The sequence below is a fragment of the Giraffa tippelskirchi genome, chromosome 11, assembly GCF_054371585.1.
Source record: "Giraffa tippelskirchi isolate mGirTip1 chromosome 11, T2T-mGirTip1v1.2.pri, whole genome shotgun sequence".
Taxonomy (NCBI): domain Eukaryota; kingdom Metazoa; phylum Chordata; class Mammalia; order Artiodactyla; family Giraffidae; genus Giraffa; species Giraffa tippelskirchi.
This window is the reverse complement of record NC_137285.1, coordinates 37692700-37719740: the sequence shown is the minus strand read 5'-3', so window position 1 is coordinate 37719740 and position 27041 is coordinate 37692700. Positions and strand designations below refer to the sequence as shown.

The following is a 27041-nucleotide window of genomic DNA, read 5'->3' as shown; positions in this document are numbered from 1 at the left end:
CAATACGTGAACCGTGAACTTCCAGATGTTCAAGCTGGTTTTAGAAAAGGCAGAGGAACCAGAGATCAAATTGCCAATATCCGCTGGATCATTGAAAAAGCAAGAGAGTTCCAGAAAAACATCTATTTCTGCTTTATTGACTATGCCAAAGCCTTTGACTGTGTGGATCACAATAAACTGTGGAAAATTCTGAAAGAGATGGGAATACCAGACCATCTGACCTGTCTCTTGAGAAACCTGTATGCAGGTCAGGAAGCAACAGTTAGAACTGGACATGGAACAACAGACTGGTTCCAAATAGGAAAAGGAGTACGTCAAGGCTGTATATTGTCACCCTGCTTATTTAACTTATATGCAGAGTACATCATGAGAAACGCTGGGCTGGAAGAAACACAAGCTGGAATCAAGATTGCTGGGAGAACTATCAATAACCTCAGATATGCGGATGACACCACCCTTATGGCAGAAAGTGAAGAAGAACTAAAGAGCCTCTTGATGAAGTTGAAGGAGGAGAGTGAAAAAGTTGGCTTAAAGCTCAACGTTCAGAAAACTAAGATCATGGCATCTGGTCCCATCACTCCATGGGAAATAGATGGGGAAACAGTGGAAACAGTGTCAGACTTTACTTTTTTGGGCTCCAGAATCACTGCTGATGGTGATTGCAGCCATGAAATTAAAAGACGCTTACTCCTTGGAAGGAAGGTTATGGCCAACCTAGATAGCATGTTTAAAAGCAGAGACATTACTTTGCCAACAAAAGTCCGTCTAGTCAAGGCTATGGTTTTTCCAGTGGTCATGTATGGATGTGAGAGTTGGACGGTGAAGAAAGCTGAGCGCCGCAGAATTGATGCTTTTGAACTGTGGTGTTGGAGAAGACTCTTGAGAGTCCCTTGGACTGCAAGGAGATCCAATCAATCCATCCTTAAAGAGATCAATCCTGGGTGTTCATTGGAAGGTCTGATGTTGAAGCTGAAACTCCAATACTTTGGCCACCTCATGCGAAGGGTTGACTCATTGGAAAAGACCCTAATGCTGGGTAGGACTGGGGGCGGGAGGAGAAGGGGACGACAGAGGATGAGATGGTTGGATGGCATCACCGACTCGATGAACATGGGTTTGGGTAGACTCCGGGAGTTGGTGATGGACAGAGAGGCCTGGCGTGTTGCAGTTCATGGGGTCGCAGAGAGTCGGACACGACTGAGCGACTAAACTGAAACTGAACTGAAACTGAACACTAGATTCTATTTTTCAAGTTATTTCATGATGATGACTGACCCTATGAAAATATTTTTGCCAGTTATTTCGTGCAATACCTTTTAGGAGATGTGCAATTTGCTAAAATGAAAGTCTTAAAATGTAACATGAAATGATACTGAATACTCCAGAGGAAATTTACAAATAAAACAAAGACACATGGAGGTATTTTATTCAGTTTCTTAAGAATAATTAGAGAAAATATATGGTTGTAAAATCAAAAATGTCAGGAAAAAAAAATGAACCATTTGATTATTCTTTTTTTCTTCACAATTTTGAATGTTTCCTTTCCACAGAATGCAGCCAAAAATGGATCTTATGACAATTTGAATAGGGTCCAGAGAAATTAAAATGAAAAATTAAAAGCATCAGAATTGGAAGGCAAATGGAAGTTTGAGATAGCTAGACAACTTATCAGAGGTAATTATTCAGTCATTTTACCCAAATTATACTTCAGCCTTATTTACCATAAACTCAGCAAAACATGGTGAATCTAGATAACCTACTTTTTGCTGAGGATGGATGACACCAAATTCTGTGAAAAAGTATAATCCTGAAACCAAATGAACCAGTTTCAAAATAAGTGGTAAAAGATAAGACAAAGCTGATAATGGTTAGTTCAGAGAAAAAGCTTTCAAAGGCCAGGAATTTTAACTAAGTCTTACATAATTAGATAATGAAGGAACTGCTGAAAGATGTCAGCAAATTTCCTTAGTTCAAGCACTTGTGTTCTTAAAATCTCAATAAACCTATTATTTTGTTACTTTTGAAAATGCAGATGACCAAAGTTTAGGTTATTTTTAAAATAATTTTATGATTTTTTTTTGATATGGACCATTTGTAAACTCTTTATTGAATATGTTACAATATTGTTTCTGTTTTATGTTCTGTTTATTTTGTTGCTTTTTTTTGGCTTGGAGGCTGTGTGGGATCTTAGTTCCCTGACTAGGGATCTAACCTGTGTACCCTGTATTGGAAGGCAAAAGTCTTAACCACTGGACCGACAGGGAAGTCCCTAGAAGGTTATTGATGATATCAATTGTCCAAAAAAATGTATGTAAAGCACATCTGAGTACAAAATGGACATGTCTTTGGAAATATTGAAATAACTCTTTGAAAACAGAACTATGCAAATTTTAAAGTATTTGGGGAAAGGAGAGTAGAGTCACCAAAAATCACAAGCCCCTTGAAGGCAAAAGTCATCGTTATTCACCAATTTCTTCCCAGCGCTTGGCATACAATACTGAACAAATTTTTGAAAGTATGCATTACTAAGACCCACTTACTGACTAATTTATAGGGAGTAGTTATACTTTAATTTGATGTCCTGCAAATATCTATTTAGAAGGGCCCATTAAATGCAGAGTGGCCAAGAACTGTGCTTTAATTTGGATAAAAAGCTGCCTATAAATTACAGATAATTGACTTTGCCACTTCAAAATTTCTTGACCATTTTTTGGACTCACTCTGTTCTTGATCTGAAGCTGCATAAATTAAGACAGCTTTAAATGTGAATGTACTTTTTCCGTCTTATAATACTGACAGTCCAAACCACTCTCTTGCAGGAAACACTATTCTATAATCGCTATCTATAAAACTTAAAAGAAAAAAAAAAGATCCTGGCTTTGATTCACTCTCCAGATCCATGTATCAGTGTGTGCAGCATGTGCAATCATAAGCCTTTTGCATCAGCTGGAAGAAATATGTTAAAGACATGAATGGTTTCCTGTTAGTAGAGATCATCAAATCAAGCTTCATGATGACAGTTCTCCCAAAGCCAGAGGGCAGCCATTTTTTCATTCTCTGTTTATCCAAAGCCATGTTCCATAGAGAGTCCATCTTATCATCTGACTTTCCGATGAGCATTACCCCAGATTCAGTACATGACATCTTCAGATTCATAGCGCTAAATGAATTAACACATTTTTGGAGTAGGCTATGCTGCACTTATTGTCTTATACTGTTTCCTAAAGGGATATTTCCCTAGGTGTCTTACTTTTCGACATTGAAATCAAGCACTAATAGCTCTGCTCTCCATAGCATTCTGGTCTAAGACTGCAAATAGAGTAAGGAAAGGATGACTTCAGTGAGCAGACTGCTGTGGCAAAACAGAGCCTTATTTTGATCAACATCTGTACCACACACAATGTGGTTTCAATTTGAAACAGGGAACTCATTGACGCTGCCAAAGAACTTTGTACATTGGTGGTTATTTTATTTGGGCTAGAATGGTACACAGATTAAGATTCCAACTTTCTGCCAGAAGACCATGATGACTGCACTTTGTACTTTGCAAACTGATTTGGGACTCTGGCAACATGATTCATAAACTAATAAAATTGTAAGTATCCAAATGGATCACACGGAAATTGTGTCCCTTTATACAGTGTGTTTTTAAATATTCTGCGGGTCTTTTCATTTTCATTATATATCTTCAGATACGGAGGTTCTCTCACAAGCATTTCTACCTTGAATCTATCACATGACATATGAGGATTTGACGAATCTGTCCATTTGTTCAGCACATTCTTTTAAGAGATACAAAGAGTCCTTAAGTTACCTGTATGATGCCAGTTACACATTTGTCACAATTGTCTATGTGGATTCTAACATAATTATGAGTATAACATATGTACATTGTACATATGTCAAATGTACATATGATGTATGTACAATGTACATACGACATATGTACATAAAAAACTTCCAAGAGTTTTTCTGGTAAATGCTGAGAGTACATCTTTATATCTTAATCCTGGTTCACTACACTCAACTTGGATCCTTATCAAAATTCTAACAAACTTTGAAAAAAGTTTATTCATAATGTGAAGATGGAGGTTAACTACACTCATTATGATTAAAGACTCATTATAAGATATTTGGACAAGCTTTAGTTGCCTAAAATATAGGCATAGATTTATTATCCTGTCTTATAGATATTTCATTTGCCATTATTTCCCACCGATATAAATCTATCTCCTCTCACTTGAAATATTTTCCTCATAAATTATTCCCTTTGTAAAAATAGAAGTCAGTTTTTAAAATTAAAATTTATACAGCCTTCTAATCAGTAAATATTACACACTTCAGATATGTCAATGCCTCAGCAGGAAAGAAATAGGTTACTTTACTATTGTATATCTTAATATGCTTCCTATTAATATGCCTACCAGTTTGGATTGGTCATGGAGGATCGGATGAATCAATCAGTGTTAGCACAGACATTCATCTCAATTAAAAACATCTCTTCTTTTGTCTTTTGGATCTTAGGCATCAATGCAGAGTGAGTACATACCCACGTTCTCAGGGTTTGCTTCGCATATAGAGATGCACTTATTTGGCAAGAGAATATACACAAATGAAGGTTTGCTTCAACAACCATTCTGTCTCTGGGCCTGTTCTGAATTATCATTCTTACTCTTTACCCTCACATCCATTCGACCCTAAGGTTTCTGTGGTGCAGTCTTTGTTGATGTGTTGACAATGGTCTGGCCTCGGTGACTCTGGCTGTTCCTTGAACATGAAATGATCTCCTACTGGGGGATTCCCCATACCACTGCCTCTGCCTGCAACAGCATCACCCATACGTGTCCATAGCTTGCTTTTCTGCTTCATTGAGCACTCTGCTCAAATGTTACCTCCCCAGAAAGGCCCTCCCTGACCAACCCATTTAAAATAGCATGCCGGAATCCCTTGGTGGTCCAGTGGTTAAGACTCCACCCTTTAACTGCTGAGGGCTGGGGATTCAATCCCTGGTCAGGGATCTAAGATTGCACAAGCCTCACAGCAGGGCCAAGTAAAATGAAATAGCATGCGCACTCCCATGTCAACATCTAGCCCTTATGCTGCTTTAGTTGGCATGCAAGCATTTGTCTCCTCTAGACATCACACTACATAATTGTTGCTGTATTTGTCATTTATTGATGTGTTTCTAGCTCCATCTACTAAAATGTTATGTTCCATCATTTATGTTGTCTAGTTTCTTTCTTTTTTCACCCCATGATCTAGAAGACTGCCTGACATGTGGAGAAAACTTAATATTGTTTGTGATTAAATGGATTCACCCAGGACATCGAACTTCTTTATATCTCTGTTTCATTATTGACAGAGAATGCTGTACTTCATGGTCTTTGGTCTAAAGTATATTTGTTTGTGGTGATTATCATAGATGCATAGGTCGTGTTAGAATTGAATCACTGATATTCATCTGTATGCATGAAAATTGTAAGCACCAAAATTTATTAGAACCTGGTGCCTTTTGTCTTATTAATAATAAATGAAAATACTGAATTAATGTATAATACTGATCTATAACTCTTGGACTGATAAACTATTAAAACTGCTGGATGGCTCAGTAGTGGCAATCATATAAATTACTAATGATGTGACATTACACCCAAAATATCTTTAAGGAATACATACTAGATTAATCATAGACTTTAATATTTTATTTCACATTGAAAGCTCTAATAAATGTATGCCAAAAGACATTTCATTTCTAGGCTTATTTTTCCTAAGGGGAATGTAAATTTAGTCATCTTGGAATGTTAGTCCTTTTTAGATTGAATCTATGACATAAAATAATGGAAAAAGGAAAAGTGCATTGCTGAATTATTGATTCAAAATTTAGCAATCATTTTCACAATTTACACATTAATTTTATCATAATGTTGAATTCAAGTAAATAAAAAAGCATTTGCATGAACATAGTGATCTCTTAGATGGGTTTTCTGGAAGTAATAAAGTCACAGGGTGATATAGTTTGTTTTTTCTTATAAATAAAATATTTATAAAGACTATAGCTTTCAATAGTTTAAGTCAGTTAATCTCCTCACCCTTCACATGGGTAAAAATTTTAAGAGCAACATGGGAGGCAGAAGTTGTGTTCCAGTCCCTTCTGGTGCTGTTTTCCTCAACTGTCTTGAACATACCTGAACAAGTGATCAATGAAATCAGCTAACTTAGGGAATTTTGGAAACGGCCTTGACAGTAATAGCAATGTCCTTCTTAAGAGCTGAGTGACCAGAGTCCTGCGCAGTGTCACCAATATAAGCCTACGGATCTTGTGGCTGAGTAATCCCAAGCTGCCTCTCCTGGCAACAAGCCCACTAAGGTGTTTTCTGTTTCCACCTGAAAGAAAGCAATGTTTTCTCTACAACAGACATGCAGTAAGAGCCCCAGAGAGTGATTATATTCCAGGCAATTCAATATACCCTTGCAAGGCTGGATTAACACTCTGAAGGCGTAGATTTATTGTGAAGGCGCAGGTCACCACTAACGATTAATTTGTGAGGACTGTTACCTTGACAGGGCTTTCCAGGTGGCACTAGTGGTAAAGAACCTACCTGACAATGCAGGAGACAATAAGAGATGCGAGTTCAATCCCTGGCTCAGGAAGATCCCCTGGAAGAGGGCATGACAACCCACTCCAGTATTCTTGCCTGGAGAATCCCATGGAGAGAGGAGCCTGGTGGGCTACAGTCCATGGGGATGCAAAGAGTCAGACATAACTGAAGCAACTTAGCATGCATGCATGTTACCCTGTCAATTTGTCTTCAATCCCATTTCACTAGAATAATGTTATGCCACTTCATTATTTCAGTAACTATTCATTTGAGTGAAAATTTCATTCCATACATTTCTGATTTGTTTTATAATACAGTGTAAGTATTGTTCTTGCTTCAATGGAAAACATTTAAAGAAGGATGAAAGACTAGAAATTTTCTGATAAAAATCCTGTTTTACACAGAAACTGGGATTGATTAATAAAGGGAATAGTAATTCTCTATCTCACAAAGAATTCTTAGAGAATTAGAATACAGAATCTTGGCAAAAGATTCCTCACCATTAACTCTCAGCTATAATCATGTTTATCATTTTACTTTTAGCTCTGTTCTCAATTATAGAGTTTATATCCTTGAGGACATTGAGATGCTTCAGAGTTTCTTGGAAAAAAATGTATCCTGTTTTGAGTTATGCAAAGCAATCAACATGTTCCCATATTTGGTGCATAAATTCATAATACTAAAATTCATAGGGAAATACTGGAACATGTTGGCTCATCACAGGTGACAAAAAATTGCCCAAAATTAGATTAACATCTTACACTCAGTCCCTAAATCATGTTACATGAATATTATAATTTAGGTTATACCCACATTTTATTTTCTACTTGAAGCAAAAATAATCATCTCAACATTATTAAATAACAAAATAATTCTGGTACATACCTCAATCTGTTGTTATTATTAAAATATTTTATTTACTAAAGGCTTTTCCATATTTTATATACTAAAAACTTTTACAGATTGTTAAAATTTCTATTCAATAAGAGACAGCCAGTAGGAGAGGATAATATTCTCAGCAAATATTAGGTATGGGACAGATATTTAATTACAAAAAGTTCTGAGGTCGTGACATAATTTGCAGAAGTCCTATTATTTCAGATACAGCTATTTATACACCCGCGGGTTTGTTCTGGGCTAGTCTCTTCACCTGGATTGTTTCACTCTTGGGTGACTATGTGAAAATAGGGGTTTGTCTTGGCTAAGATAGCATGTAAAATTTGTTTAGAATTTATGCAGCAGAGTGATCAATAAATTAAAGACAGGTATGCATAAGCAGAGTTTTCACTGTCATTCTTCCTAACCACCACTGGGTATAGAAAATTTGGAGTTGAATCCTTGGAGAAAATGAGACCCAGACGTTTTTCCATAATTAGCTTTAATTCATTGCCTCTCCTATTATTATAAGCCTGGTTGAAAGCTGGCCTTTAGTGAACATGCTCTACTGGGAACTTCCAAGCATTTATTGCCAGAATGCTTAAACCAGGTTCATAACAAAGTCAGTCCCCTACGACCCAACTTAGTCTAGACTTATTATGCTCTAGGGAAGTCCAAGAACTCTGACAGGTAGGAATGCACTAAAGCAACCTTAAAATGTCTGTTCTGGCAATCATCCATATTCATGTTTTTTAAAAGAAAATGATGTTGCCCATATATCATTCAACTTGCCATATCCTATTGACAAGTGAAGGCTTTTCTCAATTGGGCATGGAAAGAGTCTGGGAAAATGAAAAATTAAAATTACTCTATGAATGCAAAGTATTTTAAATAAATATTTTAATTCTATTGTTGGCATTTAAAAGTAGAAAGCATACAGTATGTTACAAATATCAAACTGTGAAAAATATGAATGTTACATAAGTAACAAATGTAAAAAAAGTATTTTCTTACCTTCCCTGAAAGTAAGAAAAGTATTCAGCATAGGAAAATATCAGTATCAAAAACACAGCTTCGGTGTAAAAAAAGAAATGTTTTTACATGGTATTAAAAAAAAAAAAGGATCTACAAAATGACAGAAAGTAAGACATGTTGAAATTTGACTTTATATAAATTATAAAAACTGGGTACTTGGGGTAAATGTTAAATGGTTGAAAACTAAGTCCAATCATAGGCTTTCTTTAGGTCAATTCTTTAAAATTTTAAAAGCATAGAGTATTTTTCAATAAATAACTTTAAAAAATGTCTCTGAGAAGTGCTGCTAGGACCTCATTCCTTACAGGAGAGCGGCAGTGTCCTGGTGACAACATGCAATCATTTTGTTTCAAGTGGAAGCCTGATGAAAGTCAGAAGACCAAAACTGTTTACAAAAACGTTTCAGAATTTTTAACAAAACTTTGTAAAAAATAAAGTCCTAAAGTGCTGAACAAAATGACTTAACTTTAGTACCCACTGTCATGAAAAACATTCAATTATTCAAACATTTCAGAGCAACATTGAATACGGAATCTATAATTCTGAAAAGTGTTAATACTTAGTCTTTCATTTAAGGATAGGAGGGCTCTTTCTACACTTTACAAAGATGGGTTAAACCTCAAGGATCTTGCAATGCAAAACATAACAATAATAATACAATGGAAACAATACACATACCCCACGGTGAAAGCACAAGTTCATTTCAGCAATGGTATTCATTTCAAAAGTCACAAATCAAACACTGGTAAATAAGACAAAAAAAAAAACTTTCCAAATGCTGCATGCCACATAACTAGTTACAAAATACGATGCATGCAGGAAAAGAAATTTAACCAAGCATATTTAAATTAAAAGAGTTGTTTTGAGTCTGTTTCAGCAGCATTGTGGTTATTATTTTTAACTTTCCCTCCAACAACCAGTCCCTACTGGCCTCTTTTGCAAACGTGACCCACCCTAGTGGGCAACCTTACCATGTTCTGTTTCTTGTTTTTTATATTTTTATAATGCCAGGACACAGAGTTCACACGTACTGTTCTGCCTCCCCATCTTTGGGGGCTGGCTTAGTTGTCCCACCTTTGCCTTCTTCATTAGCTGCTGCTTTTTCTGGAAGAGATGCCAAATCTTTAAAAACATCTACATAATGGCCGAAGCCAGGGCCCCAGTTCAAAAGGTTGTCCCAATTGAAATTCCCTGCTTGCTGCCCAAGCTTCAAGGGCAGTGTGTTGTCAGCAACCCCCGGTGTTGCTGCCTGTGTGCCCACAGGTCCCCCCTCAGCCCTGCGGCCGTGGTACCTTCTAGGCTTCAGTCTGGCTCCATAATTATCTTCATCATCTGCATCCGATTCATTGACTTGAGATAATTTGGGCATCCTGGAAGTATATACCATGGGCTTTTCCCTGTCATACTCCATTTCTGAGCAAGTGAAAGACTCGTGCGAGTCACTATCAGAAGAAGATTCTGGAGCCGGGATGCCATCCGCTGGATTCCGCGTTCTAGACAGGGGCCTTCTGCAGTCCTCTTCTGAAGAAGACCTCCCGTGATCTGCACTGCAGATACTTGGGTTTCTGGGGCGAGGCGTGTTGAGCCTCTCCACCTCTTCAATGGAGAGCCCTACTGGTGGAGAAGATTCCAGAGGGATCTGCCCAGTGGGCTGCTTCAGGCGACTCCCCGGTCTAGAGCCATGTGATGCCATGGCTTGAGGACTCTTGCTTCTCCTTCCCAGCCTCGTGGCATAATTGAAAATGCCTGGCTGGCACGCATCACCATGCATCTCTAAAGTATTTCCATCCCTCATAGGGAGATGCAGTTCCCTGGCCGGGCTGTTCCTGTAGAAAGTGGAGGACTTGGAGAAAGGGGCTGGACTGTGTCGAGACAGAGGGTTGGGCGTCGGGCAAGCCGAGTGACTAAGGGAACTGGATCTGAGACCTTGACTATAGGAAGGCTGGTATGTCAAGCTGCTGGCTCCCAAGGGCATGGGGGACTGCCTGGCGAAGCCCAGGGGGCTGTGCCTCTGGATGGAAAACTTCGGGGTGTGGCTGCGGAACTGCTTGTAGTGTTGGATGATGTCTGCGTCCGAAGGGGCGATGCTGCTGGCATTGTCGATGTCGTAATGCTCTATCTCCTGCTCGGGTGAAGCCAGAGGAGCGCTGGGGATGGTCTCTGAGTTGTGGGGAAGATCGGTCTCGTCGTAGATGAGGTAGGGGTTTTCCCTCTCAATGATGTCTGGCTTCGGGTTCCCTTCGGGCTGTTTTCTCACGGTCATGTCCTCCCCATAGGGAGGGATGTTGTCTGGGTCATCGAAAGCAACATTCTCACTTCCCTTTTTCTTCTTCTCCTTCGGCTTCTTCTCCTCTTTGGGACTGTTGGCCTTCTTGCCCCTGCACTGATTACACAGGATCAGGCTCAAGACCAAGAGGGCCAGGACGGTGGCACAGCTGCCCACGATGGCAGGCACGGCCCACAGGGGCAGGGAGATCTCCTCGGGGCCTGAACTCAGGACACAGATGTGGCCTCCAGGGCTTCCAGCCTTGCACACCCTCCCCAGAGGACAGGAGACGCCAAGACAGGCCACCACCATCTCACATGTCCTCCCTGTGTGCGACTCTGGGCAGCTACAGGTGAAGCCGGAGTGTAGGCCTGGCTCACAGCTGCCCCCGTTCTGGCACGGGTGGGAGGCGCAGTCCCCAGGGGGCACGCACTTGTATGCGTACCACTGGTTGATGCACAGCAGGTCTCCCCAGCACGGGTTGCTGGCACAGATGTTCGGGCCGCGGCAGCCAATCTTCACAGAGGGATCCGTCTTAGAAATGGAGGCCAGGCTGTGTTTCCCACTGAAAGGAAGACTCTCTCCACCGTAAAGCATAGAAGCGATGCAGCCATCAAACCCTGCAGGGGCAAGAAGGAGCTGTAAGGTGTTTTAGGGAAAACCAAACGCTTAAAAGGCTCCACTCATCTGGCAAAGGGAAGCTTTGCAATCACGATATGAGATCTGAGAAACCACAACCTCATAGCCATCCTCCAGGTGCAAGACAATGAATCTGTGCCTGTTACAATGTAAGTTAGCAAGATATGTAAGACTGCCATGACCAAAAGGTGGAGCAGATTGATGGGATCCTGCTCTTTCTGAAGATTTATGAAGGGCTCGAACTGGCTGAGTTTTCATTTTATCTCTCCTTTCATTCAGTCATCTATTGATTTTATTTTTATAGTTTATACACAAATAATTACATAAAAATAAATTTTAATTTAGAAATACTTTAAAAGAACCAAAATAGGCCTATAACTTGAATCATTAGCTCTGGTGGTTTTAATGGAGGTGATATTGCTACCAAGGAGCTGAACATAAGTTCTTGAGGAATAAAAGAAAAATCTTAGCCATTACCATGGCTTGTGGGCTTCCAAAGGGCAGATATAGCATATACCTGTAGCATTAACATTTCATACAGTAGTGATGGCAGGGATTAGAAAACAAGGTCTAGAACAGCTCTTTAGGGGATGGTGATTTAAAAAAAAAAATGTTTGAGAAAGACTTTATTAGACAAATATTTGTGTGCTAATACTGCTAATACTCCAGTCACAGAGTTCAAGAATATATCTTGTCACTAACAAAAGGGCGTGATATACATTGGCTTATTTTCTTACAATATCCAAATGAATTAATGTCCATATTCTAAAGCAAGTTAAATATGTAAGAACTAATTATGATGTAGGCTTTAACTTTTATGCTTTGACTACATTACTCTGGCATGCATTTTTCAATTTTCCTTTTATTTGATGCATCATTCCACCCTAGTGTCACTGCCATCCCATGTCCATAAGCTCCTGGGACATCTGCTTTTGTTGCTATTCTCCTGGTTTTCTTTCTATGAATTAGTCCCCTTTCTATCTCATTTTCTTCTACACAACCACTGACTCTTAGAGTTACTCAAGGTAAGGCCTTAGGCTTTCTTTTCAGTCTACACCCTCACACTTGGTTATCACATCCATGCCCAGTGCTTCAGTTACCTGCTTGACACTAGTAACTCCTAATGATGTATCTCCAACCAGTCTACTCTGGATTTCTAACCCATCTACCCAAAGGCTTTTCTCAAAGATGCTCCAAACTCAGAGAACCCCAAACCAAAATCTTGATGTTCCCCATCGGTGTGCTTATTTTTGCACCATTCTGCAGTTTTCTCTTGTAGTGGCACTACCCTTCTTCTAGTTGGAAGGTCAGAAACCTCTCTGAATTTTATCATAATCATTAACATTTTATTTGACTTTCATTCCTAATACTATCCCCTCTCCCCTTCTTTTAAATCTCCTGCCACCACATAGTCAATCCTCACAAAATACATTGTCTAGATCCCTGCAGCATCTTCCAGCTAATTTATGCAAGTCCCCTCTTGTCCTTCTCCCATGCACTTTCCATAGTGTAGCCCAAAAGATCTTTAATGTCACTGAATATCTAATTTTGATACTCCTATGATTAATTTTTCAGGTATTTTTCAGTAATTTTGATACTCCTGTGATTAACTTCTCACTATTCCAAGAATGAGATCAGGATTGCCACATGGTCTGGAAGACCTGTCATTCTCCAACTTCATCTTTGATTTGTGACATCAGCCCTCAGTGTTGTGGGTTCTGTGATCCTGACAATCTATTTTCCCCCCTTCGTTCTCATCAATATAGATTAATTTTTCATTCCCTCCCATCCTCATTTTCATGTCAGTTTCCAGAGAAGTCTCCCTTTCTCCCTTTATGGCAATCTCTTAGAATTCTATGTTCTTCCTTACATCATTTATCATAGGTTAAAATAATATATTTCCTTGTGTAATGATTTGATTGATGTTTCTCTTCCTTACAGGACCATGCATTCTATGGAAAGAGTCCACCATTGTAGTTCATGCCAAGTACCTACAGGGCTCTGTAAATATCTGTTGTGTGAATGCACAAATGGATGAGTAAATGAATGAATGTATAAATCAATGTTTAGTGCACAACGAAAGGATCAGAACATCCTGGACTGAATTATGAACTTGGTAGAAAATGGCTAAATAAAGTGATAGCCAATAATTTATTACTAACCTTCTAAAGATATTTATGATGGTCTTGAAAAGTAAAAGTGAACGTGTCAGTCACTTAGTCGTATCCAACCCTTTGCAACCCCATGGATGGTAGCCCGCCAGGTTCCTCTGTCCATGGAATTCTCCAGGTGGGAATGCTGGAGTGGGTTTTCATTCCCTTCTCCAGGGAGTATTCCTAAAGGATGTTATCAGGCATCTAGCTACTTTTATAGGAGCAATTTTATCTTTCTTTTATGCCTCCACTCAGCACAAGCATTTACCTGTTTGAGCATCTCGATGAGCTTGATTGGGAGGAATTCCTCCAAGAGATATAGTGAGCACGTCCAGGCCACCAAAATCCTGAGTAGGGTGAATGATGTCTCTGTTATGAATTCTGTCAACGGACAACACCGTGGCTGTTCCATTTTTCCCAATTAGGAAAGTATGCCAGTGGCCATCAGCAACATAGACTTCGGGAATATTTCTCTCCACTTTGCCCGCAATTCCAGCATCTGATGTAAAATGTACTTTGCCATTCTTAATCTGTAAAACATATTAAAAAACAATGTAGAACTAAACTATGATATGCTTGAATAAAAGCAGAAGTATAAAGAAACTAAGACACTGATCAGCTTAAAGCGGAGAGAACACTTGAGGAGTCTGGTTGTGTGAGAGTATATTTACTTATATTGCCTTTACGATTTTAAGTAACATATACCTTCACAGTTAATAGGTTCACATTTAATAGTTTTCAAGGTATTCTTATATTTATAACTAGTTTTTCAAGGTGTATATATTCATTTTCCAGAACACAAGTGAGATAATAATAAGGTGAATACTCCTCTAAGGTAGGTAAATCACACCTTTTTATGATTACTTATATTTTAATGGCAATTGCGAGTTAAAAATATTGTTTAGTAAATGGCCCACAACCATCAAAAAACATTAAAAAAAGAAGAGAAATCAGTGCTTAACTAAAAATGAAGCATAGTTGGAAAAGTAAAAACGTAAATACATTGTTTTACCTGTCATCTGTTATGCACTGGAATTTTATTTTTTTTAAAATCATGCTTATTATTTATATCATTTATTGAGATGACAACTGTAATGAATAAAGGGTGAGTTCTTAATAATGAGGTGTCTGGGCAAGTGTTTATCTTGGCTGTCTTTTAATATTTATCTAAGGGATGTTTGGTTTCTTTTACTTTGCCCACTAGAACACTGGGTAACATGAGGCCCTGACTCCAGTGTCCAGCTCCCAGGTTTCCAGTTTTCTAAGTAGACACTTAGAAAAGGAAATAATTTATAAGCAGGATGAAAAGAGCACAATCTTCTCACGAAAAAAAAAAAAAAAGAAAAGAGCACAATCCCGTCACTACTACCAGAGGATAAAGTGGCACTGAGCATCAAATGACAGGAATGAAAGGATGGATCCGTTTGTCACTCAGATCAAATGCTATTTCTACATGTAACAAACACATCTGGTAGAACTAAAAATGAGTTCATTTTTACTCTGTGGAAAACATGCCTAACACATTTACCTACGTTATTCATAATGTAATATTTTATTAAAGATGTTTCTCCAGATAATAATATAATCCAGTACTGAACCCAGGACAAAAAAAAAAGAAAACTGTGGTTAAATGACAGTAATGTCATCAAATGGACAAAGTCTCATGAAACACACACAGGAATTATAGCAATTCATCTTAGGTTCTAGCCAGGGTCCTTTTTGGAAAGAAGCCTTCCAAAAAGACTTCTCCAAGCTTCATATTTCTCTCCTAATTGATCACACCATGTCATTCTTTCATTTGACCAATTTCTGATGAAAAGGTCCAAGGAACACACCACGTGTGGAGTAGGGTGAATAGGAATCTATGTTTCCATTACAACGTTCTTCACGTTCTACCTCTCCCCAATAATACTCTACCTAACTCTTCTATCCACCCTAGCTGTCAAAATATCATGTGCATTTTTTGCTTGGTATTATTTATTCATAGATTGATTTGCTCATTTATTTATTTCTTTTTGACTCTATAGGGCTTGGAATCATCCCAAGTCTGTACGGCATACCTGTCCTTACTTCAAAACAAAAACAAACAAACTATATGCCAAAACCAGAATGATTTGGAGTAAATACAAAGTCCATCGCCTAGCAGTATTACATTTTCAAATAAGGTGATAAACCAACTGAGGGGAAAGAAGAGAGATATGTAAAACACTTTAAATACAGTGTAAAAACCATGATACATAAGAATGCTTTTCTTTTGTTTTTCTCTCTGAATTTTTGTCTCCTTAGTTTCTTTTTTTTTTTTTTTAATCTGAATGAAGAAAGAAAGAGAGAGAGAAAGCAACTGTCAGAAACTGAGCCAAAAAAGAAAGACAGAAGAAAACCAGGACCCGTGGTCACTGATAAACTAATTGATAAGTAACAGTACATTCTAACTAGCTTATCCTCGCCTGGATAAGCAGATCGTATTACTGTCATCCAAGTAACTTGCCTGCTTACAACAGTCACTCTTTTCCTGTCTGTTCAGTTTTCCTTAATCACTGTTTTGTTTTTTTTTTTAAATCTATTTACTCTACCTGCCAAACCCCTTAATCTCTGAAAAGCTACCTTTCAAAATTTTCATACAAAGGAAATGTGAATGGCCTGCATTAGTCATTATTTTGATTCAATTTCCCTTCAGGAAGAAAAGAAATCTCCAAGTGCTTGCTACCAATGTAACACAATCTGGAGAAGTTGCATTCTGGTGTCCTGTTGGAAATGCAAAATTTTTATGGTGGCAAAAACGGATCCTGACATTCAGCTTCTTCCTTGAGGAAGAAAAATATTCTGTCTCTGATTTCTCCAAGCACATTGTTTTTGTATCTCTTGGCTTAAAGAGATAACATACAGAAATATTTCATATGTCATTTAAATGGCACGAAGACTTGGAAGAAGCTGAACAGATAATGCACAGACCTTCATGTCAAAGCCTCTCAATGCATATAAAAAATGTTTCTTGTAAGAATATGCAGGTCTACTGCTTTCTTTACTTCGAATACACTTTTCAATGAAAACTATAAGCACCAAATAACGTTAAACAATGACTTAGGTGTTTTGTTTTGCAGTTACTCTATTACTTCTGGAAATGGGCTCTTTGTTTCGATAATGGAGTTAAAATTATAACTTGAAGTTATTCTCCAACTGGATTTGGGCAGAGTTTCTCAGTCTCAGCAGCACTGACATTCAGACTGGATGGCTCTTCCTTACGGGGTATTATTGTGTCGTGTGTTGAAGGATATTTAGCAGCATATTTGACTTCCAACCACTAGATGCCAGTAGTTGTACCCCTCTCCCCTGCCCCCAACAACCATGACAATAAAAAATGTTTCCAGGCTTTGCCAAATCAAAATCACCCCCAGTTGGGAATGGCTAGACCAGGGAGATTATGAGAATCTTAGAAACATTTCTTTTTGTAGTAAATATTTAAAGGTATATACAGGCTTCCCTGGTGGCAGTAAAAAAAATGTGCCTGTCAATGCAGTACACATGGGTTCAATCCCTAGGTCAGGAAGATCCCCTGGAGAAGGAAATGACAACCCACTCCAGCATTCTTGCCTGGAAAATCCCATGGACAGAGGAGCCTAGTGGGCTACAGTCCACGGGGTTGCAAAATAGTCAGATATGACTTAGCACTAAATAAGAGGCCACGTACCAACCAGAGTTCTCTTGAATGGAGAGAAATTTTGAGAATAAAGAGGCTGAAGTTTAGAGGTGATCGACTGTTTTTATTTTTAGCATTGTATGTGAATTGAACCTACTAATTTTCTAAGTATATTGCTTCTTTCTTTATAAACTAAGCTTTTAGTAATTTTCAAAATACTGATATATAAATGGAAATAATTCAGGAAATATGGGTTTGTTTTCTTAAGAATTTATTAATATAAATTCTAATAATTCTGCTGGTAATATAAAAATTATGAGCAGAATTATAATATACTGAATATATATATATATATAACTCATTTACAGCTGAGAAAAAAAATGTGTAGAAAGCCTAGTGATAAATCAACCATGAGATATAATGTTGCAGAAATATTTATTTAGAAATTATTTGGAGAAGCTAACTGAAATTTTACTTACAATAAATTCCAAAGATATTTAATTTCACAGGCATTACATGGATAGTGAATCAAATATAAATATGTTCCAGAATAAAGGCAGAAAATTTCAAAACAAAAATTTATTCTTGTCCTGCCAATTAATATATACATATCAGTGTTTGGAATAATTCTTGGAAAAAAAGTATTTTTTCCATTTCAGAGACATATCTTTTGGTTTTACTTTGTTTTAAAGTAGGGTAAAATCAATATAAATTTTTTGTCTGGCAAAATGGATTGCAACAAATTCTTTCTTTGCTGGCCTACCCAGCAGTGGTCTCTATTCTAAACAAAAGTGTTTAGAAACCAAACCATTCAGATCTTTGTTACTCTGGCCAATGCCTGAGGAATAGTTAAGATAGATGATATTGGAATAGTGCCCAGCATTAGTTGGAACTCTAATGGGTTGTAAAGAAAAGGATAGAAATTATGGGAGAAGTGATTTAAACCATGACACAGCAGGCGGTCTAATCAAATGAAGTCACCATTAGCTTTTATCTTACCTTCACAGTAGTATAATTGCTGCTTTCTTGGATATGGATTAAAATGCCATTCTCGCTTCTTGTCCTGAATTTTACTTCCAGACTGTTCACACCAAAAGGCTCCAACATGGCACCTCGGATGCTCTGTCTCAACAAATATTCCCACTTCTCATTCTGACTCATGTGGTAGTCCAAGCGCCCTTTGCCTTCTAATGATAAGGCTGTGTCCGGGGTAATAGCTGAAAGACAACAAAGAAAGATAAACATGAATGCATCCAACAAGCATTTCTTAGACTTTCTTTGGTGACAAAAATTTATAAAAAAGAACAATTAAATTATTAAGGATTTGGAATCAGCGTCCCCTAATCTTTCTCTGAAAAAATAATTGCCACTTGAGAATTATTGTGTGAGTTGATTTCAAAGACTTAAATCTATGTCGGAACCATGAAATGTAAAATATTTTGTGACAGTTATTCATTTGGAAAATATTCATTAAAATATTTGATACATGCTATATACATTATGAATACCTGGAGAGATAGCTACATTCTAAAAATATACAGTTGAAAAATTTAATTATAAGTTTCACTGTGTTTCTAAAATGAGTAATCTTTAAGTCTCCAACATGGAAAATTTGAACAAAGAAGGGTACAAACATTCATATTTGCAACTAACTTTATTAGTGCTAATAATTACATAGATTTAATTTGCAACCATGTATAATTATCCTATATATTATATTTTCATAATCTAATAAATGTTCACACTTCTGAAGTATGTAAGTGTGTTATAGCTAACAGATCTAAAGAAAGAACACGAAGAAAATGAGCTCAAAAAGACTTCAGCAGTGAACAGTACATTTTAAGAAGGTAAACTATGTAGTATGAATCGTACCTCAATTTTTTAAAAAGAACCACAGAACAGGCTTTTGTCACATGAGTGGCATTTTATTTTCCAAATATAATCAGATTCCTACTTACTAAATATTCATTATTTAAAAACAATATCATGTGAAAATGCACTTTTTCTGTGTTTTGATTTTATCCTAAATAAACACAATCATACCTCTGCTAGTAAGATCTTTTTGATTATAGTATATCCTTAATCATAAATTTCTATTCATTCTCATAGCAGAATCAAATGACTACTTGAAAAGTGGTCAGATAGATGCAATGATTTAGGTAGTAATCACTTGTCTGACAACAAAGCAATTCTATTAAAAAGATTCCATTAGAGTTAGTCATAAACAGCCTGAAATTAGAGAATGCCATTCTCTAATGAACTCTTGAATGTCATTAATATCTTATTAATAATATTAGGATTTAGAAACAAATAACTAATAAAAATTTTAAAAGTAATATTCGAAACCAATTTCAATAGTTGCAGTTTAAAATTTAAGTATCACCTTTAACTATAATAGATTTTATTGCCATTGCATGTTTTGAACTCAGTGTTCAGCAATTCAGTACTTTTACTTTTCAACCAAACACAACATGTTCACCAGAGAAATATCCCATAAAGGCAGATAATATTAAACCAAAACCTGACTATAGCTCCGGTCTTGTATATTTCCAAGCATTCCTACAGATAAAACAAAAATAACTAAATGATACATTTATAAAATGAAAACTAAGGACATATTTAGTAACATTTCTCAAAGGATTTCACTCTTCCTTGGGTTGAGAACATGAATTAAAACATGTCACTGTATTTTACCAATTATTCTCCATTTAATATTTTCAATAGTTAGCATCAAAACATAATTTTTGTAATTCAATTACATATTTAGGTAGGTATATTTATACTTTTCATGGTGATTAGAATTTCCAGTGGAAGATAAAATAGCTTGCATACATTTTTCACAGTATTTCCCAGTCAGTCCTTCCCTGCAATGACACTGCTGCCATGACCAGTGATCTGTACACGTGCCACCATGCTGGCAGGGACTGTGAGTACAAGCGCCTTCTAGTCTGGGACATCTAAAATAAAATCAGAATAGAGACACATAGAGCACAAAGCTGGCAGGGGGAGAAATTTGATAAAATTAGATGTACACTTTTATTAACTTGTTTAGTTTTCATGAACTCAGTTCTTTGAAACTTAGGTTGCAACTATATTTGGAGCATCTAATCAAACTAAAAGTTGCCTTGTAACATACGCCCTGCCTCATTCATAAAAGACAAGATTAAGCAAAACATCTTAAACAGTAAAGAAAGAGGTGATCATTTCTCCTTTAAATTAATTCTTAATTGAGCAAAACTTCTTGGTCAAATAAACAATTTGGTTCCTGTGCTTTCACATGTTTATCTGAGTACCAGCTCCTGCATTAAATGACTCATGCAACTGATCTTTACTGAGTGGCTACTACATGTCAAACATGGTTCTAAGCATGGAGATAAAATGATGAAAAAAATCCATATGTTCATGGAATACTTTTTTTTTTTCCTTGTAGGGGAGGCAGACAAAAAACTTTAGATAAATGTGTAGTATGTTTACAAAGAAGGAAGTTCTGTGGGAAAACGAAGGCAGAGAAGAAGGTCTGGGAGCATTTGGGGGATGTTCCTGGATCTCTAGGTTAGAGGTTAGACAGTGAAGCAAGGATTTGTTTTCATGAAGTCCTAAATAAAGTGAGAGAGCAAAGTATATATGGTAAAAGATCTTCCCGGCAGAGGAAAGAGCCAAGTGAGAGAGTCCTGAAGTGAAAGTGTCCTTGGCATGTTTGAGGAACACTAAATGGCTGAATATAGTCAGAGCAGCAATGTGAACAAGGAGGAGGTAGATAATGGTATGGAAGATAAAGATGTGAAAAGAACTATGTCAGAAATGGCTGGGACATGACCTGAGGATTTCCATATTTGCTGTCCATGCTGGACCTTTGCTGAACACTACATTTAAACTGCTGAATAGTTGCCGAGTTGCAAAAAGGAAAGAATAATGCTGAGAACCAGAATTTCCCTGGATTAAAGAAAATACACTTTCCCCTAGTAACAAATGAGGTGTGCTCCAGAATCCAATCATACGCGTAGAATAATTTTACCTTCCAGTCCAAAGTTTTGATAAGCAACTTGTGTAAGCCTGCATTAATTTCCCTCTTTCTCCTACTAAACAAACAAATAAACAAACAAAATGCTTGTTCATTTTCTTTCCAATGGGACATTACTTTGGGTTCCCCTGGAATCTGTGACCCTTAAATTGCAATCTGAAGATCCCAAATAAACTGCCTTTATGCCTCTTTACGTTCCAGGTCCTTTTGGTTGACAAAGGGGAGGTCAGTCTTATAAGTCAGGGTAAGAACTGATTTCTGTTTATATTTTCTTTAATTTTTTTTGTTTGTTTTATATTGGAGTAGAGTTGATTGACAATGTTGTGTTAGTTTCAGGTATATAGCAAACTGATTCAGTGATATATATATTTCTATTCTTTTTCAAATTCTTTTCCCATTTAGGTTATCATAGAATGTTGAGCAGAATTCCCCATGCTATCCGGTAGGTCCTTGTTGGTTATCTATTTTAAATATAGCAGATTGACATAACTTCTGTTTTTTAAGCATCGTTCTGTTTGCTGGTGGATTGACATACCACATTTTGTCAGAAAGAGAGGCGTCAAAGGTGGTCTAGAAATTGTGGTTGACCAAGTGTGTGGACTGAGTTATTATTATCTGAGATGAGACAAAATATAAGGAGTGGGTTTGGGAGGAGTCAGGAAGGAAGGTCAGAAGTTCAGTTTTAAAATTAAGTTTGAAAGACTTGTTAGAAATACACCCTGGATATTGTGTATGCTGTCAGATATGAGGGTAAAGTTCAGAGGAGAGGTCAGGTTTAAGATAAACATTTCAGAGTTATTAGCTTTAGAGACAGTACTTAAAACCAAGGACTGTATAAAATGACTTTAAATTTTTTTTTAATGACTTAAAGAATGAATACAGATAGAAAACAGAAGGAGTTAAGATGATAAAAATGAGAGTAGAAAACCAACTGTGTACCATGTGCTGATGGACAAACTAATAGAGTTGTTCTCAGTGTTGCTGAAGTTCAAATAAGAGGAGACTTGACCATTGATTTTAGCAACACAGTGGTTATGGGTCATTTTGACAAAGATAGAAAAATGGAAAATGGGATAACAAAGTTTTTTAAAACTATGAAGTGGAAGAAATAGTAGCCTACATTGAAATAAGAAAAACACTGTTTAGACAGCTGGATTGCTGTTTTAAGAAAGTTTGGGGAGATGAAGTCTATGGTGTAAAAGGGGGGTTGGTCTTTTCAGAATTAGGAGCAATTCATTCAGTGATAGGCTACAGGGTGGACTACAGGCTGCATGGGCAGCTGTGGAGAAATGAGCTTTGGGAAGTTTTGCTTTTATCCGCCTCAATTTTCTCTAAGCAAGTTAGGAAGCAAATTCATTAGCTGGGAAAACGATGCAAGAGATGATGTCTGTGGTTTGTGTAAAGAAGAGGCATGATATAGCTACTGAAGAAGGGGAAGTAACTAAATTAGGGGGTATTGCCAGGCATTAATTATGACTGCACTAGAGTCTAGTATTCAGGAATTTAAAGAGAATAAGAACTCCTCAAGAGCAGGGATCTCCCTTGTCCCTTTATTTGAGTCTAGAGCCAGACCAAGGGACTAGTATATTTAAGTGTAAAACTATTTAATCTCTAATCGATTTTGTACACATTATTGCTAACCCTTATATATTACTACGTACGAGGTTCCTTTTTATGTGATTTACTTATTTAACTCATATACTTTTCACAACTATGTAAAGTATTTACATGCATATATGCACACATACATATATTTTCCTATAATCTCACAGCTATAAGGAAATATTTAAAATTCAAAACAGCATAAAACACTCGGTAGTTTTGGAGCTTTGAGCACACTAATTTCATCTTTTGATGCTCAATTATCATACACTTTTGGTAGTTACAGCTTCCTTTACAATAGTAAGAAATGAGGTTGCCATACTGATCTAGGATCCCTTGTGCTGCCAAAGCTTGGCTGGGTTCCAGTGGCCTTCCATTGACTGCAAACTCCATTATACACCCGACAAAATCATGACTTTCTACGTGTCCTCTCCTCTGAAGGATTGGTTCTAGTGATCTAATACCACCAACTGTGACTCGATTAGGCTGAACGTCCAGAGTCCTGCATAAGAAAGGAAAGATATGTGATTGGCACAACATTGTAACTCACTTATACTTCAATCAAAAATAAGAAAGGAAAGATATGTGTATTAGTATCAATACAGTAGATTCCTGTAGAATATTTAGTTTAAGAAAGGATGACTATAACTTTTCCTGGCATGTATTAAGACATAGTACATATCAATGGAAAATGTTACTTACGGATGTACATTTTCTAAACAGATACCTACAGGATTGTTAGATTTTTCAGGGTACAGAAAATTACAAAACTAGTGGAAATAATATTTTCAGTTAGTCAAATGAGATATATATAACAATGTTAAGTTTTTGAGAAGGCACATACTTTCAGAAAGAAAATAAAATGCAATAGAAGTGACAACTCTAATATTAATGTCAGATTACATTTTTCCTTCACTACAGAGATAATAAGGAATCGAGTAAGTCAATTAAAGCAAATGGATGATGTATCACTATTTCTTTTTCTCTCTCTGTAACTATTTCTATAAAAATCACTTATGTTTTAGGTGAGGTAAGATTGTATTTCACCTTCAGGCACTGTTGAAAAATGTTTGTCAATCATTGTCACATACAGCTTTCAAAAATATATTTAAAAGAGGATGGGATCCTTATCCTAACCTTCTTGCAGGACCCCAGTCACAGGCAACTATTTCATGGAGCTTCTCAAAGAAGATAGGCTATGTTAAGCTTTCCTTTCTCTAGCTTTATCCTCATCTGTACCACTTCATTTTTATACCGTTTTTACACATTTTGTAGACTAAGTATTAGCTTCTTGTTGTTTAGTATGAAAATCCCTTTAGAGAGGACAAAATATATTCAACTTTTATATAATACTTAGCATAATAAAATTATTTTAAAATGTAATTTCACTTTGAATTTTTATTAATAATAAAGATCAAACTAATAATTTTACTTACCAGTCATCTGAAACTGCCACATTACTAACAGTGCAGTATCCTGCTTCTTGGTTCTCAGAACAAGAGTCCACAGTTAAAGAAGCTGCCTATAAAGCAAGAGAAAGAAATGTTCAGTATGAACTCTATCATCCCTGTTGTTCTTTTCAGCTAACACCACCCAGGACTTGTTTATGCATGGACATGATCTTTAAATTGAAATAAAATTTTGATAGATTCAGTGGCCAGAAAGATCATTTGGATTTTTTCATAACATCTTATGGAAAAATCCAAATGAATTTTCTGAGTAACCCAATAGTATACTATAATGCAATTTGTTTCTACATGGACATGATTTTTATATTGAATTAAAATTTTGATGCATTGAGTTGGCCAGAAAGTTCATTTGTTTTTTCCATAACAACTTACGGAAAAATTCAAACAAGCTTTCTGAGCCACCCAATAGTATAATACAATTCTAATTCAAATGAGGCATTGGCAATATGGACTGTGGCCTGCCAGGCTCCTCCGTCTATGGAATTCTCCAGGAAAGAATACTGGAGTGGGTAGGCATTCCCTTCTCCAGGGGATCTTCCCAACCCAGGGATGGAACCCAGGTCTCCAGTATTGCAGGCAGATTCTTTACCATCTGAGCCACCAGGAAAGCCCACAATTATAATACATGATCCAGTTAGGGGTACACATTTCCTTTATATACCTAAAGCTAAAACTGTGAAACTGTTACATGTAAGAAGTGGGAAAGTGCTTTAAAAAATCTTCTCCAGCTCCCTTGTTTTATAGATGAAAGAATAAGAATGTCATTAACATCTCTTAGGATATCATACGTTAGATGTGAGACAGCTTCCTAGGATTACAATCTTAAGAAAAATGCTTATCCTGCTATCTAGCTGTTCCAAAAAACAAACAAAAAAAATAGATGTCTAATTTTAAAAAAGTTTATTTCCAATAATATTTCAGTCATATTCACAAAAAGATTTTGAAAGTATACTATAAATACTACTACTGCAACCTATGAAGATTGTAATACTTATATTAAAGATAAAGTTTGAGATGATTTAAACAAGTCATATAGATGCTCTTTTCATTTTTAAGAATCATTCTTTACAAATGGCATATTACAGCACATTTATCTATAGTGTGAATGCATTACTGTATATTATTATACAGTAGTAACTCACCAATATCATTTAAATCACAAGTTACAGTAGTCATTTTTGTATCTTAAGAGATGCACATTCCCCTGAGAAAAAAACCTGTTTAGTATAACATGTTAATACTCCATTTGATCAAGAAACAAAGTCATCAAGTCATGGTCATCAGGCTCAAGAATATGATGGAATTCAGGGCTCCCCATATTGGGAAGTGACCGCTGGGGATGACAGGGACCCAGTGAAGACCACGCTTGTTGCGTATTCGTGTTACTCTGTGCTCTACAGGGCTGTCGTGATGCCCCTCCTTTGTTTTCCAAACAGCAGTGAAATTCTGCAAAACTTCGCATATTTTCACTAGTGAAATTATAACGTTGATATTCAGAGTATGATATTTCACAGCATAGCTAGTAAATCATAAGAGGCCTAATCCCAAATCCAGAAACACAGAAGGACTGATGGTTTCTCCTAATGCAGAAAACCAAAGACTCTACCTAAATTTACTTGAATACCGTAGGACAAGACTAATCCCACTTTGTCCACTTCTAGAGAAGAAAAATAAATACTATGAGAGCATTTATAAGAAGGATTGTCATTTGAAGTTAATTTTAGTCAAAGCAAAGCAAAGGTAAGAAACATAAAACAGGGTGGTTAAGCAAGTTAACTAACATTACCTTTGACTTAAATGCAAAAGAATCAGGTTTCCTGTCTTTCATTATGTATGGAAATGATTTGTTTCTTGAATATCACATTTTTATCAATATCGCATATGATTTTGTGGGACTGACCATAAAAATATATATTTAGATGGGATTTCTAAAAGTAGATCTTAAATACTTCACATTTCAGAAATAATAAATAAGGCCAATTTATACTTACTGTGCATCAAATATTACTGGCTAAACTATTTAAAAATTTTCCTGTAAGTTAATTACTGTAACTGATTATAAACTTCATACAGTAAACTCTCATAAGCTGTGTAAATTTCTTTCTTGCCACCTTCTCAAAGAAATTATCACCAATACTATTAATTTTAAGAAACATTTACATGCTCAATTTTATGTCAAAACTTTCATGCCTTTTTTAGTTAACTATTTTAATTGTTAATTTTTCCAGTGATCTATAAAACTGAGTGACATTCAGTCTCAGAAGAGGTATTAGGTTTTCATAATGCAATATATGCTTATGTTGACTATTAATTTAAGCACAATTCCTTTCAATTTATTTCTAAAACAATATGGTAACACATCTCTCTCTATGTATACTATGTAAAGTACCCATCCATTCTAGAGATTCCTAAACTTATCATAAGCTAGAGGGTCAAATGGACATTTATGAATGCTTCAATTAGGAAAACTTGCATATGGCATCATATTTTCAGCAATGTTAATACTTAACATATTTTTCTTATTTTCTAAAAGCTTGGTGACACAACTCAAAGGAAAAATACTTGAGGGAAAGTTTTATATGAATAAAAGCTCATTCAATTTCATCTTCAGAGTTAAATGCACCTTCTCTTCTACTGATGAATTTTTCTACCAGTACTGCTGTAAATTGAGATGTTTTTATCCTGTCTTTGCAATGATTTAGATCTGAGAAGTTAATGATTTTGCCAGTTTCCAACAAAACCCT

The 27041-nt window shown here is 36.5% G+C and overlaps 1 protein-coding gene and 1 long non-coding RNA gene across 3 annotated transcripts in view; one reads left to right on the top strand and one right to left on the bottom strand.

The window, feature by feature from the left end:
• Positions 1 to 7491: 7491 nt before the first annotated feature.
• FAT4 (FAT atypical cadherin 4) overlaps positions 7492 to 27041 on the bottom strand; it is a 173468-nt gene continuing 153918 nt past the window's right edge. For both annotated transcript variants that reach the window (XM_081538149.1, XM_081538150.1), the window contains 6 exons: positions 24265 to 24350; positions 23151 to 23330; positions 20038 to 20162; positions 18205 to 18422; positions 13837 to 14098; positions 7492 to 11396 (listed from right to left, as the gene is read on the bottom strand). In XM_081538149.1, coding sequence (XP_081394275.1) covers positions 9532 to 11396; positions 13837 to 14098; positions 18205 to 18422; positions 20038 to 20162; positions 23151 to 23330; positions 24265 to 24350 — 2736 coding nt within the window. In that variant the 3' untranslated portion in view covers positions 7492 to 9531. The remainder of the gene's footprint in view (positions 11397 to 13836; positions 14099 to 18204; positions 18423 to 20037; positions 20163 to 23150; positions 23331 to 24264; positions 24351 to 27041) is intronic.
• Positions 21481 to 24053, top strand: LOC145525360 (uncharacterized). Its single transcript, XR_014068134.1, has 2 exons — positions 21481 to 23352; positions 23410 to 24053. It is a non-coding gene; the product is annotated as an uncharacterized LOC145525360 (long non-coding RNA).